We start from the raw sequence: 19,169 nt of genomic DNA, 5'->3' as shown, positions 1-19,169 counted from the left end.
TATTCTTCTTTCGTTCAGCTGTAAAAGTGACACACAAATGTATTGAGGAACTCTTCCTTGCATAACCAACAAAATTTTTCAGTTGGCGATCATTTGTGATAACAACTGGGGGAGAATCGTTGTTGTGAATCAAATCGGCTGGTAAATAACTTAACTCCAAAATCTGTTGGCCTACTCAAAAATCCTCCAACACCATCGTGTTTAACTCCTTTAGAGTAATACTTGATTCCAGCATAATTAGCCTATCACACTATCGCTAAATACCCATCCTTTATTGCTATCAGACCTTCTCCATTCACCAGATGATACATACATATGCAACATGTTTTTGTTGAATCACAGCGTGAAGAAAGTCTGTGGAAGAGAAGAAAAAGAAGAAAAAAAAACGTGAAGAACCTCAAGGGAAAAAAAAAACGTGTAGAAAAATGTGGGAAAAAAACATGGGGAAAAATGGAAAGTAAATATTTGAAAATATTCATTTTGGTGGTTAAGCACATGAATCCTAGATTTTCTTAGATTTTCTTAACAACTTAGTAGAATATATTTTCTACATTACGTAGAACAAAGAAAGATTAGTAGAATACACATTCTAGTAAAATATAGAATGTAGCTAAAAGTGTAGAATATATATTTCAAAAGCTGTAGAACGATGACGAATTTGTAGAATACATATTCTATACGTCTAGTAAAATGAAAAACATATAGAACATCAATTAGAGGAATATCTAGAAAACATATTCTATAAAACTGTAAAATGTAGAATATGTTTTTATTTATAGAATATGTTTTCTATATATTGTGGAAAATAATTTTTAAAAATTTAAAATTTTCCATAACTGATTTTTGATAATTAATTTATATCTTTATTTGGTATTTTTTTAACAAAATAAATATTAAATTTGAATTTCTTTAATTAATATAATTCTTAATTAAAGAATAATTAAGTTCAAAAGTGAAAAAAGTCCAAAAATTCTTATAGGACAACTATTTGTAAAATGTGTCCTAAATTTACAATTCTTTCAATAATTTTTATGCTTTTTGTTTGGGTTAATAGATGATTTCTATGCTTAATTGTTTTTCTTGAATAATCGATTGATTATAATCTGAATCAATCTTGATTGTTACAATGAAGTCGTTTGGGGCTATGTTTTTCCTTGCCTGATTGCAATTTCTACTTCCTCCGAATTTACATTAATCTAGATTGATTTCTTTTCTTGCAAGAAAATAACCAAATCTATATTTTCTTCTTAGCTCTATTATAGTCTCACATATATTTTTTTTTTCATTTCTTTATAAATTAAGTTTTTCTTATAGTATTTAACAACATTAATTCATAAAGGTGTTATTGTAAACGAGAAACGGAGAGTAATTAGCGTGGCAATATCAAAGGCGATAAAAGCAAATCGTCTTTTCCTCTGGTTTTTCCGGGGCCTCCAACAATTGCCGGTGGTTCTGTAATCATCTAACTAATCTCTCCTCTTCTCTTCAATCACTGCAATCTGTTTTCAATTCCAAGGCGATTTGGTGATAAACATAGCGGTTTGCTTTTGATTTTTAACCGCTTCTTTTTCTTCAAACTCTTTTTGTGGATCCCTGGCGGTGGTTTTGTTGATCTCATGTGGTGATCTTGTCTCTTATTAGAGTTGTTATTTGTTTCCTCTTATATGTTGTTGATGGTGATTACGTTTGCACCAGTGATGATGATGGTTCATCAGGTTTTTAGTTTCTTAAGCCTGATTTCGACCCAGACGGTATCTACGAAGATCGGTTGTGGTGAAGTTTATTGGTGATCTATCTTCAATTTCTTTAAGCATAATCGGTTCCGGGTAACCGTTTTCTCTCTCTCATGCAAAGTTTATTTCCGATCCAATCGTTTTTGTGTTGGATTGTTGGCAAAACTAACAATCCATTTTCTCAAAAATCATATTGGTATATTGGTCGGAGAATATGGGATCCTAGTTTGATTTTTTTCCGATGATATTGCTTTTCTGAATAAGGGTTTACTTCCATGGAAACCATCATGGAAAATAAAACGGTTTGGAACGGAAGATGCACCCTTGTTGTATAACAATATTTGTACAGTCGTTGAAAATTGGCAGTTCCATATCTTATTTCGATCGAAAGAATCAGTAAATTATGTTTTTATTCGACGAACATCTATAGCTCATATTTCAGAATGTGTTAATGTAATACAACATGGGGTACAATGAATAGTCAAAGTTAAAGATCGTATCAAATTGAATGTGAATTTAAAGAAGGAAGGATGAATATTATATTTGCAAGTAAAATTTTTTGGAGAAAAGAATTGTCAAATTTTATTTTTATTGTTTTATCATATTATATTGTTTTTATTTTATGTATTTTTGATGTATTATGATTATCTTTTATAAATAAAGATAGATGGTAGAAAAAAAAAAATTAGTGTTACATGCCCAGGTAATATTATATTTGGGAGCTGGACGTTGGTCTATATCATATGGCCGTATTTAATTTCGTGTTTCCTAACAAACAAAAATTATGATCCAGAAACTTCCACGGTTTCGATTAACAGCCACATCTCTTAGATCTTCGTTTCCCTACAAAGATCTCTCCCTCTCCCCTCGACTCTCTCTCTCCACGCGTCGATTCAGAAACCTCTCCTTAACCACCGGAGCCACCGTTATTCGCCGCCGGGGAGCGGCGGAAGAGAGATACAAGTGCGGCTCCCTAACCTCTACCTCTAAGAAGACGATAACAATGGCGCCGGTGATTGAATTGGATCAATTCATTCTTGGGACATTTGTGGCTTCTCTGTTCGCGTTTGTGCTCCTCTACGTTTTACGCCGAAATAGCAGCCGCGACGCGAATTTGATTCGGAGTAAGAAGAACCGTGGGCTCGTCGTTGCTCAAAACGACGCTGTATCGAGGAATCCTGCGACGGAGGGTGATTCCGGTATCGATGTTATCATCGTCGGAGCTGGTGTTGCCGGTGCAGCTCTTGCTCATACTCTCGGCAAGGCAAGTCTCTAAATTTTGTGTTGGTTTCTGATTTTGGTTCTCTCCAATGTTCCTTGATTTTGATGATATTTCTGGAAATTTTTTTGAATGCTTTTGCTTTTTGTTTTTTTCTTTCAAATACAATTCAGGGAATTTTCAAAAAAAATATTTTGTTGTCTCTGCAATTAATTATCCAATTCGTCTGATTGTTAGCTGTTCGAATTATATTAATTCATGTTGTTAGGAACTTGTTCCACACATTGATGATAATTAGAACTTGGCTTAGTAGATTATATTTTGATTTTGGATCACAAAATTGGTGTGATCTTTATTGTTCCCGGAACATTAGAGATAGATATGCTTGTTTCATGGTCATTGCTTTAAATGTGTGTGCTTTAACAAGTTAAAGAAAGCTCAGGTTTTTCCTTTTTTTTTTTTTTGTTTATGTGTTCAAGACGTAATTTCTTGTCTACTTTTTGGCCTTTGTTGGTTGTGTGGTTACAGGAAGGACGACGTGTTCACGTAATAGAAAGAGACTTGTCTGAGCAAGACAGAATCGTCGGTGAATTGCTTCAACCTGGTGGTTACTTGAAGTTAATTGAGCTCGGCCTTGAGGGTAGACACATCAACTTGAGTCTGTTATATAGCTATATACTTTGGGTTATGTAGGTCTATTAAATAGTTTCGTCGTGTAGATTGTGTAAAGGAGATAGATGCTCAACGAGTCCTTGGTTATGCTCTCTTCAAAGATGGGAAGCACACTAAACTTTCTTACCCCTTAGAAACGTTTGATTCGGATATAGCCGGGAGAAGCTTCCACAATGGGAGATTTGTGCAGAGAATGCGAGAAAAGGCCGCAACACTTTCAAAGTAATCATCTTTTATTGTTGTTGTTCGAATATCTAGCTGTTGATATGCGATTCTGATGATTCGAATGCTTTGTTTGTGATTCAGTGTACGATTGGAGCAAGGAACAGTTACGTCGTTGCTAGAAGAAAACGGGACAATCAAAGGGGTTCAATACAAAACAAAAGAGGGCAATGAACTTAGATCATATGCTCCTCTCACGATTGTTTGCGATGGTTGTTTCTCCAACTTGCGTCGCTCTCTCTGCAAGCCTAAGGTGGTGCCTTTGTTCTCTCTTAGATTAGTCATTAGGAAGGGAAATCTCCTTTTCTTGTTTGTGAAACTTAACTCAGTTTGTTATCCAATCAGGTCGATGTGCCCTCTACTTTTGTGGGTCTTATCTTGGAGAATTGTGAACTCCCATTTGCAAATCACGGGCATGTTGTTCTCGGTGACCCATCACCCATCTTATTATATCCCATCAGCAGCACAGAAGTCCGTTGCTTAGTCGATGTACCTGGTCAAAAAGTTCCTTCCATTGGAAATGGTGAAATGGCAAAGTATCTGAAAACACAGGTTGCACCTCAAGTACCACCTGAGGTTCGTGAAGCGTTCATCTCCGCCGTTGAAAAGGGTAATATAAGAACCATGCCGAACCGAAGCATGCCAGCTGATCCGGTTCCTACACCTGGAGCACTTCTCCTTGGAGATGCATTCAACATGCGACATCCTTTAACCGGTGGTGGAATGACTGTTGCATTGGCAGATATCGTTATACTCCGTGAGCTTCTAAGGCCTATTCACAGTCTTAACGACAAAGAAGCACTGTCTAAGTACATTGAATCCTTTTACACACTGCGGAAAGTAAGCACCTTTACATCTAAAGTGAACTGTTCCCATGTTGTTGATTCAAGTTTTGATGTGTCTTATGTATGGCCTTTTCTACAGCCTGTAGCTTCCACCATTAATACATTGGCGGGTGCGTTGTACAAGGTCTTTTTAGCTTCTTCCGATGAAGCGAAAACGGAGATGCGTGAAGCTTGCTTCGACTATCTTAGCCTTGGAGGTGTTTGCGCATCTGGTCCGGTTGCATTGCTCTCTGGTTTAAACCCTCGTCCTTTGAGTTTAGTTCTCCACTTCTTTGCTGTGGCGATCTATGCTGTTGGTCGTTTAATGCTACCATTTCCTTCTATCAAAAGCTTTTGGCTTGGAGCTAGAGTTATCTCGGTAAGCTGTTCTTCCCACTTTCTGAAACAGAGTTACTTCTACTATACACTAACATCTGCAAAAACAAAATTTTGAATCTTTGATAACTTCCTCTTGAACAGAGTGCGTCAGGTATCATCTTTCCCATAATAAAAGCAGAAGGAGTCAGGCAAATGTTCTTCCCTCGTACTATCTCTGCCATATACCGTCCTCCTCCTCAATGATTTCATCAGGAGCTACGTACACTGAATGATCACAGCTATTCAGGCAAATGCTATTACTTATAATCAAATCTCTTTGTTGCTTAAATGGTAATCATGTGGGTGTTTAAGGCAAGACAGCTCTAATAAAACAAGTGTATACATAGCTCCTTAGGTATATATGATTGGACAGCAAAGAGTCTTGTAAGTGCATCAATGTAAAAAATAAACCGAAGTAAGCCCGAATCTGTTATATATTTCGATTATTTATCATCTTGTTGGACTTTGTAGCGTAAACAAAAGTAATAGTCTCTAAGCATCGTCATGAGGATCAGTCTCCTGCGATATAGTCAGAGAACTGATCACACTCCAGATTCTTTGAAGCTCATTCAGTATGTTATAGAGATGCATTTTCGTCATTAACAAGGTTACTCGAGGTAACAGTTTTATATATAAAGAAGCTTGATGTATCTCTTTCCAGTGAGATCGACTAGAGATTACCAGCTCGGCTCTTTGAAACATAGGCTTTTGTTCTTTCCCCAACAAGAGATCTACTAACAGGTAAAGAACCTAAACCATAATAACTTCAGCTCAAGCATCTTCAAAGGAACATATTTCAAGGGAATGATACGTTAACTTTGCTTATCGGGTAAGTGATGGGGAAACATATCAAGACTAGGACTTAAATCAATGGAAACATCTTGGCACCAACTGCTGACCCGAAACCTTGTACAGACGCTTGAAGAAGGATCTAGTGCATTTTAACGCTTAAAAAACGTATACAAAACCTGTGAAACTATCGAGTTAAAGAAGGAGATGCATTGATGTTTAAGACCAACCTCCACCAAGAGAAATTTCGAAGTGACTGGAATGAGATGGTGTACCAACTACCAAGCTATCTTGGAAGAATGCTAGAGCCTGAATAACAAAATAAACAATCCGTAATTAAGCATTCTTGAACCTTGTATTGTGTTCGGTTTCTGAGAAAAGGATTATAGTAATGTGGCCTCCACAGCAGCTGCATTGCACAGATCATTAGCTTATACAGCAGTAAATGTTTACTTCTTCACCACCGGTAATATCTTCTCTGCAAAACAAAAGCGGGGTCACAAATTTGATCACAGCCAATCCGGTTAGGCGGTTAAGTTCGGTTTGATTAAAGAGAGGGTGAGAAAGATGATCCGGAGATTTAGATTTGGCAAGAACTACCAGACCAAGTGACATGATCCACCCGACGAGACCAAGTGGCAACATATATAATTCAATTAAAACGGTTCAGAAATTCAAATTGTATAAACGAATATTATCTCGTAAACCAAAATATACAAAGGTTGTAAAATAGTAAAAGACCAAGGAACAACAACATTCAGGAATGTTTCAGAAATGTTTTATATCAATCGATATCTACACTTGGCAACCACGACAAAAGCCATTAAATTAAAATTATTGTGTTAACAATTTGCATAATAATTCTAAGGAAGAATAGCTTTCAAAGCAAGGCTGTATATATTTTTTCGTTGGTAACTCTTGAGAAAATTTGTATTTATTGCAATGTTTTTATAATGTCCTGCTTCAATAGAAGATCCATTTCAAAGCAACAAACCATGCTTCAATGTTGTGTGTATGTACTATTTATATTCTTCAAATTGACCCACTGTGACATCTCTTTATGCAGACAAAATTAAGGCTATAAATCGAAATTGAATATAACATATCATGTGTAAGTGCAGTTTTTACTTAAAACATTGTTAGTCCTACTCGTTCGAGAGATGTTGTTTTAATGTCGCTGTATATAGGTTCGACTGAGGTATTGTTTTTGTTTTGCAACTACTTTTGGCTTCTTTAGAGATATACAAGTTGTTGTATTTAGTTGAAGTGAATGCGTTATTTTCGTTGACATCATAACATGAAGGAAATGTAGTTATCATTCGATCGACCAAATTTGCAAGTTGTTAACAACAAGAACCAAAAAGGAGACACATACATCAAAGCCTTGTTACTACGCTACATTACCTTGTAAGAAATCATTACAAGATTTTATCATCAAGCATATTATATAATCATCAGCTATAGAGGAATGTAATCATTATAGCCCCAAAACTTTAGTATTTTGTAACTTTATTATTATATTCAAATGACTAACACAATCACGTACCATAATCTATGAAAAGTTGATGTCTATGATTCATGAAAACAAAAGAAACAATACATTTTCGAAAGCATATGAGCATATATCTATACTGGATAGAATTTGAAAATATATTTCACGACAAAACAAAATTAATTTTTATTCTTTGTTTTACTAGAGGTAAGAGGCAAAAAAAGACAAATGGGAAGATTGGAGGAGGGTCCTACGTTATGGAAGAGGTGAAGCAAGAGTTGAGAGTAATGTCTCTCTATAGCTCCTAGGAAATTTGCGAGGACCGGGACAACGTGAACGTCATCTTAGTTGTCACTCACTTTCAGTTGGACCCTCTTGATCCTATTCATCATTATAAAAAAGATAAAAGAACAATAACTAATTAACAAGCACAGTTTTTACTTTATCACGTGTATGATTCATGCTTAAGAATTGGAATAGAAATCGGAAGCGTGATTAAAAGAAAAACACATTGGAAATTCAACCATATAACTTAATGGAGTGTTTCTTCAGTTGACATAAAAAAAAGTCGGAATAGTTTGTAAGCTGCCGCCATTGAAAATTGTACATAAAATGTAGAGGTCAATGTTTGAATGATGATTAATGTGATGGTGTAATAAATTATTCAAAAGCACGAAGTAAAGCTTATGGTAATTAATTAACAGGAGAGATTGTGCTTCAGATCTCGTAAATAGCATGTTTGTCTTTACTTGTGAGCACTCACTTGGTGTTGTTAAGCTTCAAAGGTTACAAAGCTTATCCGAAGATCATATCAAAGTAAGGCATTGTCGTTATATATGGATCAAATTTTGTTACTTTCGTAAATAATATAGAGGGGCCCAATAATCACCGGTTAGTGGAATCTTAGTAATTATTAACCACTAATTTTTGCTACTTAATTGAACAATATAATAAAGATTAACATGTATAGCATTTTTATTTCTCCATTTATTTGTATGGATTCTAGTAGACTTTTCTCCCACGTGATGAGACATTGACTAGCATCGAAGTTGGATATGCCAAGTTGGATGAGGAGAACACTTCGGACCATTGATAAACCCCACATTTGTCAAATACTACATTTTCTTGATTTTGGGAGTAATTGTCACATTTTTTAGTTAGTTTATACACTATGATTTAGTTATCTTTGATAAAAGTCCCAATAGTATTTAATCCCTGATTTAATTCAGAGTGTAACAGTAACTGCCCGATCGTGAAACAATAAAATGTAGTAGAATTTTGAGTTTAATGGTAAATTTTGGAACTGGTTAGAAAATATATTACATTTGTGTGTGATAGTTTCGTGATATATCTCCGCATCTACTGTTCTCCTCTGACTTTCTGATGGTTTTAAACCTTTACCATCAACTTTAGTATCTCATCATGTGTTCCCATATATTGAACTTAATTTTTAGAGGATTTTTGTTCTGCTCGCTTTTGACTCTGGAGATATTTCTTTTTCTGCCGTTTATTATAGTTTTTTTTTGTAGTTGATTTAACAGAATTTAGTCAGTTTGTTTTAAAACCCCTAAGATTAAACTGTGATAATTCATTTCACAATTCCTTATTATTTTTTTTTGTTAAAAAAGATTATAGTTTTCATACATTAATTTACATATAAATAAATAAATTACAGATTATGATTATTAGGTTTTGATCTGGCCTAAAATAACATGTAAATAATATATCAGAATTATGGAAAGAATTTTTAAAAATTATTAACAGTATATTCAACAAAAACTATATGGTTTTAACGACTAAAGTTCCAACCTAATCATGTTTTAAAACAAACAAATTTATATAATCTAAAACAAAATAAAAAGAAGACGAAAGCTTTAAGAAGATATCTCAAAAACAGGATCATCATGCCCTTACAACCCTTAACCTAAATTCAATAATTTGCCCCCATAAAAAGTAAATTGCAATAATGTAAATTGGAAATTTTTGTCATCACCTCTTTCAATATTTAGAATGATAGTTTTAATGGTACTTATAAAATTATCTCGCACAATAGAAGATCTAGTATAAGGTCGTTATATATATATTGTTTTTTTTTTTTGTTAAAACGGGTCGTTATATTTCTTTCATACCAACAGTGGAACTTATCTTAAAAACGTTTTTCATCATACTTCTTTTTCTTTATACTACTGCATTTTGATTTATAAACAATCTTGTTTTAGGAATCTTTGAAAATTTCCGTTAAAAACTATAAAATATAGTATACTGTGGTTGTTGTATACTAAGTTTTTTTTTCATTAAATAAAACTAGGACTTGCGTCACCAACATGTGATTTTGTAGTAACACTTACAAAATCGAATATGTTTAAATTACACATTGGATGTAGTACTATGTGCTGTGGGATATGATGAGAAGACTCATGAATCAGGGAGCTGCAAACTAAGGGCTGGTTAATGGGTTTAGTAAGCTGTTGAGCAATAATCATCAACGCCTCTTTTCTTTACTCTTTCCATTTTAATTTACTTTTGTTTTGACATTTGACGTAAACTATTAAGAAATTAAATGTTCTTTTATACCAATACAAAAATTGGTTGATTTCGGGACTTCTATTCTGTTATATACTTTTTAAATAATTTTGAACTGATACACTAAATATTTCGCATCAAAATTTATATTAAAATCATATAACAAGAACTGTAAAGTTTAAAATGGCAATCTTTTCAAATAAATAAATTAGTCTATAACTATAATTATTGTAAAACGGAGAGTTAAAAAATTTGGTAACCTATTTGCTTCACCTAAAATGTCTAACTAGGTTAAATAAAACTGACATGAATTACCAACAATAGAATCCATACAAAATTAAACGAATATTTTGATTTGGTTGTTCAGATATACTTTTATGGGATTGGGAAACCTTAATTTCAAAACAGGCTAAAGTTAAAATAAAATATGTTCAAAATAAAATTGAAACATAAATTAATTGAAATAAACTGAAACCAAACTACATTTGCTTTTGACAATTCATATATATGTAAACCGCAAACTAAAACTGATAAACCGCAAACTAATGGAGTACCTCTAGCTTGGACCACACATCTACACATAATTACGAATGTTTTAAAGTCTATTGAAAAAAAAAAATCAATACGAAAAAGTATGTTGTAGGTCGACATGTATTTTAAACTGCAAAACACGTAGTTAGTTGTGTAATTCGGTATTTTAAGTTTGTTAGATTCGGGAAATACAATTGGAGAATGAGAACTGAGGAATAACTATTGGAGACGATTTGTTTGGCAAAAAAAAAACTATTGGAGACGATTTTGACAGCTCAAAGTTAAATTAATTATTTGTTCGGCTTCCGAAACTTTCTTTTTACGAACATTGCTTACCTAAACGAACACGCATGGGACGTGTTATGGTCAAAAACAAAATGGTACGCCACGTTTCCCAAGATATAACTAACTATAATCTATGTATAAATATCTATATATAGTAACATACTAACATAACTTCTAGCTTCGTTCAAACACTTGAAATCTTCTTGTTGCCATAGATAGTTCGAAATATTCTAATTTTGTAAGTACACGCCATTATAAATGAATTTTGTAGGAAAATTATCGATACTAAAACAAAATCTAAAAATTTAAAGATAAATCTGCCATTGTAAATATATATTTACCCCGGAAAAACAATAATCAATGCAAAACCGGTAAAAGAGTTAACCTAAAGACCCCGCTTAATTAGAAAATATAAGTGCTGGTATTTAGTGAATACAAACATTTCTGACGACTCCTATGTTTTTCTATTCTACTGGTTAGGTTACTTAGCTTAGCTAGACTGTACTGCTAGAATTAGAATTTGTACATATACCATAGTTAAGTTAACTGAAGTTATAATACTATATAAATATATCTGTACAGTTTTTTTTTTACATTTACAAAGCTTCAACATTATTGTGTTCAGATCCTTAATTTCTTTAGACTATGCATTTGAAGGCTCGATTTTTAGTGTATATGTATGTCTTCGCAATAGTTAATTTATGGCAATTTTTAACGTTATTGGAATCCTAATTTAATATATAAAAAACTCATTGTGTGTTATTACCAAGGAAAAATATATATTTTGTGTGTCTTTTTTCAGTTTCAACCTCACGAAGTTCATCATTCTTCTCTCATACAATCACATATTCTTTTTTGTTAAAGCAATAAAGCATGTAGTCATACATTCTTGAAGATGGATTTTAGATTCGTTAGGTAAGTTAACTATAGCTTGCTGTTATAAGTTTAGTTAACTAACCATAATTAAGTTCATTTAGGTGTAATACTATAACATTTTTTTTTCATTTTATATTGTTAGTCTCTTATGACAAAATTTACTTTGTATATTCTACATTTATTTAATTAAATTTATGTTAGTTAGCTTTTATTTCTATTTCATTATTTTGGTGAAATAATAACACAGTTTCTCATTTTAGTAAATTATTTTAGTTTATTGGTAAGTTTACCTATGTTTATCTACCGCTAGGTTTTACCAAGAGTTTTAAATCAGACTTATATTTATACTGTCATATTTATTTTTGCACCACTATTTTTTTTTACTATTATACATATTTTATACTGTATCTAGTTACACGGTAATCTTTTACCACTAAAAATGGTTTACCATCACCACTCAGAAGCAAAATAAAATCTGGAAAATGTTGGCAAAAAGAGAATTCTGAAAATTATCTTAATGGAACTAATATACAAAAGTATAAAACGTATAGAAAAGTTTGTAAAAAGCTAATATAAACGAAGAAAAAATAGCCGACATGGGACACAAGGGAGGGATACCACGGGGGAGCAATGTGGACCAACATGATAGAGGGTCCAAATAGTCCCCAAATTGTAACATTGACATGAACATGTTTCTTTTTCTTATTTTAATTTTTTTGGTTTCTGTGGGTCACATTATTTATATGTAAGAATCCATTTTATATGGAGATTTCTTGTCGGCATGGCGTCCTCATTACTCAATCACTTTCATACTCTTATTTATCTAATTCGTATGTCAAGAACATTTTTCAAATGCCAATATATTTTTATCACATCACCGACTCGTAGTAATTTAGTAGTATGTATTAGTGTTACTACCATATCAGCAGCTAGCGTTCATATTTAAATTTGATTAAGTGAATGTGTAGTAATTTGTTGACGAAAAAAATTAGAGAGAATTCTCTAAATCACAAAAACTTTAAAACAATCAAAAGATAACCCATGTTGATAGATAGAATCATGCAATTAAGAAAGATTTCCATCTCTTTTTTTTGCCCTTTGTGTATTTGGCGTAGCATGAAACTATATATATACGCATGCAAACATTCTTAGACCTCTCGTAGCTAACCTACAACAACTCTTTCTATCTCTCTGTCTGTCTGCTCTCTCTCACATCTCTTTCACTAGTTCTTGATTTGTCAATTATTTGAAATATTTAAATCTAAACAAAAAAAAAAAAGAAGAAGAAGAAAGAAATGGATCTATTGTCAAGAAAAGCTACATGCAACAGCCATGGCCAAGACTCTTCGTATTTCCTTGGATGGGAAGAGTACGAGAAGAACCCTTACGACGCTATCAAGAACCCTCATGGCATTATCCAGATGGGTCTTGCGGAAAATCAGGTATGTGTGAGTTTTGTGTATATTACATATACATGTGATAACTAATAGAAATCAAAGCATACTTATGTTTTTTTTTTTCCCTGAGATAATCAATTAAGTATATTTTTGTTTCTGCAGCTATGCTTCGATCTTTTAGAGTCATGGCTTGCTCACAACCCAGACGCGGCCAGTTTTAAGAGAGACGGACAGTCTATTTTCCGCGAACTCGCTCTCTTTCAAGACTATCATGGCCTCTCATCCTTCAAAAATGTAAGATTTCTTTTTCTTGTTAACCCAAAAACGTAAGAGTATTATATATATGATCGTAAGATCGATTATACTCAATCAAATCTATTTTATTGATTGGTCGAAATGATTTACAGGCGTTGGCAGATTTCATGTCGGAAAATAGAGGAAACCGAGTTTCTTTTGATCCGAACAACCTTGTCCTCACTGCTGGAGCCACTTCCGCAAACGAAACTCTAATGTTTTGTCTTGCAGATCCTGGTGACGCTTTCTTGCTTCCCACGCCGTATTATCCAGGGTTAGTACAACTTTTGCTTCATTCACACGTAACAGTTTTTTTTTTTTTTTTGTATTATTGCTATAAACTCAACCACTAATAAGTCTTTTCTTTGTTTTTATACTTCAGGTTTGATAGGGATCTAAAATGGAGAACTGAGGTTGAGATTGTACCAATCCAATGCTCAAGTACTAACGGGTTTCGCATAACGAAACTTGCGCTCGAGGAAGCCTACGAGCAAGCTAAGAAGCTTAACCTAAACGTTAAAGGAGTTCTCATAACTAACCCATCTAACCCTTTGGGCACGACAACGACCGAAACCGAACTCAACATTCTCTTTGAATTTATCTCTAAGCATAAGAATATGCATTTAGTAAGCGACGAGATCTATTCAGGGACAGCCTTCAGCTCTTCAGAATTCATCAGTGTCAAGGAAATTCTAAAAAACAACCAACTTGAAAACACCGATGTTTTTAACCGTGTCCACATTGTTTATAGCTTATCTAAAGATCTAGGCCTCCCTGGTTTTCGAGTTGGAGCTATTTACTCCAACGACAAAGATGTCATCTCTGCCGCTACAAAAATGTCGAGTTTCGGCCTTGTCTCGTCCCAAACACAATATCTCTTATCCGCATTATTATCCGACAAGAAGTTCACCAAGAATTACCTTAGGGAAAACCAAAAACGACTCAAAAACAGACAAAGAAAGCTTGTATCCGGTCTAGATGCCATAGGGATCGGATGTCTGAAGAGCAATGCGGGACTCTTCTGTTGGATCGACATGAGACATCTCCTTAACTCTAATACGTTCGAAGCAGAGATGGATCTTTGGAAGAAGATCGTTTACGAAGTGAAGCTCAACATCTCTCCCGGTTCCTCGTGCCACTGTGAAGAACCTGGCTGGTTTAGGGTTTGTTTTGCAAACATGAGTGAAGAGACATTAAAGCTTGCTTTGAAGAGATTAAAGAGGTTCGTTAGTGATGAAATCTCGATGAGAAATTGCCAACATAGTGAAAGCCAAAGATTAAAGAGTTCAAGGAAGAAGACGATGACTACAGTTTCTAATTGGGTTTTCCGACTGTCGTTCCATGACCGTGAGGCCGAAGAACGATAGTCCGGTTTTTTTTTTTGTGAATTTATTAATTTGTTTGGTCATTGTGATGTATTTTTTACCAGAATTGTATTTTGGTATATAGTTGTTGGAGAGAAAGTGACGCAGTCCGTACGTGTATATGCGACGGATAATGCTGCGGTCTTTTTCGAATTAAAAAAATATTTAAATAAAATTGCACCTTTAGTTTACTCTATAGTTTTCATTAATTTCATTACTTATTTTTTGACCTGACTAATTTTCGTGTGCGGCCAATATCTTTCTCATTATCTTTGGAGCTTAGTCAACTCAAAAACCCAACTATTTCGTACTCTAGTGTTCACATTCGTTTTCTTCTAATAATCAGATTATTTCACCTAAAAAAAAAAAAGATTATTTCATCATATTAAAGATTATTTAAATGCGCTTTATGGTGCACACGCAGTGAGCAATTTCATTTAGATGACTTAAAAGTCAATGAAGACTACTATGAAAGTCAAAAGGTAAATTTAATTATACATTTGATAACCACTTAGGCTATAAATGGATGTAGCGACCAGACTTTGTTCATAATAAACAGGTAGTGGTGGGGAAAAATATGTTTGTTAGCTAAAAGAGGTGATATATACTTCCTCCAGATTTATTTAGTTGTCGTTTTAAGGTTATGCACACAGATTAAGAAAATATTAATTGTATTAGTTTTTCAATATAAAAATATTATTAATTATCTAATTAAATATAATTTAAGCAATAATAAAATAAATTATATAATAAAAATGATTATAAAAAATAAAAAACTAATAAAATTTTCATTGAAAATTGAAAACGACAACTAATTTAAAATAAATAAAATTTTTTAAAACGACAACTAATATAAAACGGAGAAAGTATGTAATATAAATTTTTATAATAAATTATTAAATTAAATGCACTGCAAAAAAGGAAATTAGATACTAAAAGATTGTACAACCGACAATTTTAATTTTTTGTTTACAAATTTACAGTTCAATTACAGTTTGTTCTAGATGTGGAACGAGTAGGTGAGGATAAGATGAGTTGTTTGTACGTAATTTAAAGAAAAGTCCACCTTTTTAAAAAATTCAAAGCGTGATTATTACACTAATTAATTAGAAAGTGATTAATCGGCGTGACTACAAAACAATTAGTGCAGTTTACGACATTCACACTTGTCTATGATGAGATTCTGGTCTTTGACTTTAAATTTCGGTAAAGAAGAGATCGACCAATCACCAATCTTTACTAAAATATACTCCTTTTTTACTAAAATATACTCATTCTGTTTCACAATACTTGATGTTTTAGAATTTTCACACTTAAAAAAAATATATATATATATTTTTACTAATTACTTTTTGTTTTTTTTAAAAAAAATATTTTACTACTTCTAATAAATATATAACCATTATTTTTACTTTCCAATATTATTTCAGAAATTTGATATTCTTACAACCAATGTAAATTAAATATTTTTTAATTAACAAATAAAATAGCATTTAATACTTCTAAAACATCATCTTTTATGGAACAAGAATAAATCCTAAAACATCATATATTATAAATATATTATGGAACAGAGGGAGTAGTAAGAAGAAACCATATTCATACTAATTAGTGTGATTCGATTAATTATTCGCCCCTTTAGTGTATGCTTCTATGTGTGCATAAGGCTAAATGAGGAATCTTAGTAACAAAAATAGCAAAACTCATCTATACGACTGTAAGAATATTTACTTATATAGCATGAAAAATGCTCTGGATACTTAGTTTAAATTAACCATTTATATACCGGTTGAATTTGATGAGATGCGATGTCTTGTTATGTGGGGATATACATGAGGGATGCCATTTTTCTCACATGGGAAAACAGAGGACATGTTCATCTGTTTTCTAATTGGCCATTTTTTTTTGTAATATATAGTAACAACCGTGTATATATCATATTTGGCTTGATTACTGATATATCATGTGTGTGTTGATTTGAGACATGAAGGGGCCAGATGACAATACCTATTTGATCCCTTGTTTCTTCACTCACACACATTAAACATATACTGTATATGAGTATATCGACGTACATCTTATAACCAAATCCTACTCTAAGATCGATAATAACTCTTTGATCTCTTGTTTCTTCACTCACACACATTAAATATATACTGTATATCGATTATAGTTCTTATTAACCTATCTCGAAGCAAATTCTATTCTAAGAACGATAATAAATCTTTTTTGAGTCATCCTATTTAAGTCAACAAATAAAGCTCTGTATCATGTTAAGTTTCTTGAATTTCTAACTTAAAATCAATTAGCTATGAGTGAATTGACCAAAATCTCTTTAAATTTCTTATGTGAGATTCTAATAGTAACAAAAGATTTTTCTTGTTTTCTTTTCTTTTTCCTAGGATTGTGTCACAAATTTATGGATCTACCTAAAGATTGCTGTCACCGGAGTTGAGATGCCATATATGTATCGTAAATACCGGCTTGTGCTTCCAGTCACTTGAGGGGCAATGGTTCAATTTTCTATTTTCAACTCGCAAAATTGTATATAGTTAATTATATTTACAAGGATTTATAAAAATGGAAAAGACATAATTATTTAAAGACATTCTATTAATTTGTATATATTTTTATTTGATTGCATTATTTTAAAAATTAAGTAAAACATTAGTTCTTTATAAATGTATGCAACCTAACTTTTCTTCAAAATATATCAAAAACAATTTTGTTTGAACAATATCTTCATTATCACCTTTTAATTAATTAATTAAGATTTTTCTATTCGAGGTTTTAGAATTTTAGACTTTTTTTATTCCAGATTTTAGAGTTTTAGAATTTATTATAAATAAGCGTTTAGAGTTAAGATTGTATTAAGTTGTTGATCATTCAATTAAAGATCTATTTTTTAAACAGCTTTAGATAAAACATTAAGAAAAGTATACTCAAACCTTAATTTCCCATATCTATCATTATTTCAAAGCTATGTTTAAGCAAACACTAAAGTTAAATCTCAAAATCAACAGATAACTATTTTAGTTATTTAAGTTTCCGCTGCATCAAACACTTTGGTCGTCGTGCTACAAATGAGGATTGATTTTAAGATTGCTATCCTTAAAAATTTAGATGAAATAAAATATTGTTCCCGCTGCACCACTTGTTAAAGTACATGTTTGGACTTCATCATTCAGCGATGATTGTGCTCACCAATTCTAAATACTGTAGTATCTATATGACAACTGCGATATTTACACAATCACGACCGTTAAAGTATATATATGATGGCCGTAGATTTTTATGTTAATCTAATTTTTAGTGCAGACGAACTCATATCACATAAAACTAATATCATATGTATTGTAACTTGTAAGGCCGTTGTGCAAACAAAAACTTCTTCTTTGTCTCAATAAAAAACATTAGTGAGACAAACAAAGTTCAATATTGATGTTTTTCTTTTGGACAGGACTAACGTTAGTAAAATGTGGAAAACATATTTTGTTTGTTTGGAACCTAGGGGACAATGAAACATCATTTTCTAAAAGTTTTGATCTTTGTTGGGTCAGAGTGTTTTTTTTTTTTTCATTTTCAATATATTTTTTATTCTATATAGATCATATATTAAAAATTTAAAACAAAACTTTAAAAGCAACATCATTAAATCACTCATTATAAAGAAGTCAAATAGTGGTAAAAAGTAAAAGAAAAATTGCTTTTATAATGTCAATTCACACCAAATTTATCTTTTTAGTGTATTTTATTTTTTAGTCCATTTTTGATCGAATTGCCTATGAAAACTATTTATAGCAGTTTTATTAATAAATAAATTTAAAACTATTTTTTACAAAAATTTCGAAAACATTAGAAAAAAGAAATAACAATATTATTACAGAAATTATTCAAGAAATTGAATATTTAAAAAATATTTTTAAATACGTTCTACGCAATAGAGAATGGGTATCTACGTTCTAGTTTTACTAGAATCCATTTTCTTGTATTCTCTTATTATTCTACCAACTGTAAAATTTATTTTCTATAATTCTTTATGTATTCTACCGATTGGTGAAAAACGAATTCTATATGTTACAGTATATTGTACATTATGGTAGAATATAAGTTATACTGATTACATTATATTCTACATATTGGTAGAATATAAGTTCTACTGATTACACAGTATTCTATATTTTAGTTGAATATAAGTTCTACTTATTCAAAGAATTGTATATTTACGGAAATCATTCAAGAAATTGAATATTTAAAAAATACTTTTAAATACGTTTTACTCAATAGAGAATGCGTATCGACGTTCTACTTTTACTAGAATCCATTTTCTTGTATTTCCTTATTATTCTACCAACTGTAAAATTTATTTTCTATAATTATTTATGTATTCTACCGATTGGTGAAAAACGAATTCTATATGTTACAGTATATTGTACATTATGGTAGAATATAAGTTATACTGATTACACTATATTCTACATATGGGTAGAATATAAGTTCTACTGATTACACAGTATTCTATATTTTAGTAGAATATAAGTTCTACTTATTCAAAGAATTGAATATTTAC

At 32.0% G+C, this 19,169-nt stretch overlaps 2 protein-coding genes across 2 annotated transcripts; both read left to right on the top strand.

The window, feature by feature from the left end:
- The first annotated feature begins 2,544 nt into the window (after nt 1–2,544).
- Nucleotides 2,545–5,509, top strand: LOC18021797 (squalene epoxidase 2, mitochondrial). Its single transcript, XM_006404684.2, has 7 exons — nt 2,545–2,997; nt 3,481–3,592; nt 3,672–3,846; nt 3,931–4,099; nt 4,192–4,686; nt 4,771–5,049; nt 5,151–5,509. Exons 1-7 carry the CDS (start codon nt 2,737–2,739, stop codon nt 5,250–5,252), a joined length of 1,593 nt encoding a protein of 530 aa, XP_006404747.2. The 5' UTR covers nt 2,545–2,736; the 3' UTR covers nt 5,253–5,509.
- Nucleotides 5,510–12,839: 7,330 nt separating this feature from the next.
- On the top strand, nt 12,840–14,602 carry LOC18021796 (1-aminocyclopropane-1-carboxylate synthase 4). The gene is made up of 4 exons (XM_006404683.1): nt 12,840–12,986; nt 13,104–13,235; nt 13,349–13,509; nt 13,618–14,602. The coding sequence occupies exons 1-4, from the start codon at nt 12,840–12,842 to the stop codon at nt 14,600–14,602; spliced, it is 1,425 nt and encodes a 474-aa protein (XP_006404746.1).
- Nucleotides 14,603–19,169: the final 4,567 nt, after the last annotated feature.

The sequence above is a fragment of the Eutrema salsugineum genome, unplaced genomic scaffold (genome assembly GCF_000478725.1).
Source record: "Eutrema salsugineum unplaced genomic scaffold, Eutsalg1_0 scaffold_15, whole genome shotgun sequence".
Lineage (NCBI taxonomy): Eukaryota > Viridiplantae > Streptophyta > Magnoliopsida > Brassicales > Brassicaceae > Eutrema > Eutrema salsugineum.
This window is presented reverse-complemented; position numbering and strand designations above follow the sequence as displayed.

Bases quoted from the DNA above. Each gene is read 5' to 3' on its own strand.
- LOC18021796 (XM_006404683.1), top strand. From the start codon at position 12,840: ATGGATCTATTGTCAAGAAAAGCTACATGCAACAGCCATGGCCAAGAC. The intron at 12,987-13,103 runs GTATGTGTGAGT...TTGTTTCTGCAG, and splicing joins TGGGTCTTGCGGAAAATCAG to CTATGCTTCGATCTTTTAGA. The intron at 13,510-13,617 runs GTTAGTACAACT...TTTATACTTCAG, and splicing joins CCCACGCCGTATTATCCAGG to GTTTGATAGGGATCTAAAAT.
- LOC18021797 (XM_006404684.2), top strand. From the start codon at position 2,737: ATGGCGCCGGTGATTGAATTGGATCAATTCATTCTTGGGACATTTGTG. The intron at 3,847-3,930 runs GTAATCATCTTT...TTTGTGATTCAG, and splicing joins AAGGCCGCAACACTTTCAAA to TGTACGATTGGAGCAAGGAA. The intron at 4,100-4,191 runs GTGGTGCCTTTG...TTATCCAATCAG, and splicing joins GCTCTCTCTGCAAGCCTAAG to GTCGATGTGCCCTCTACTTT.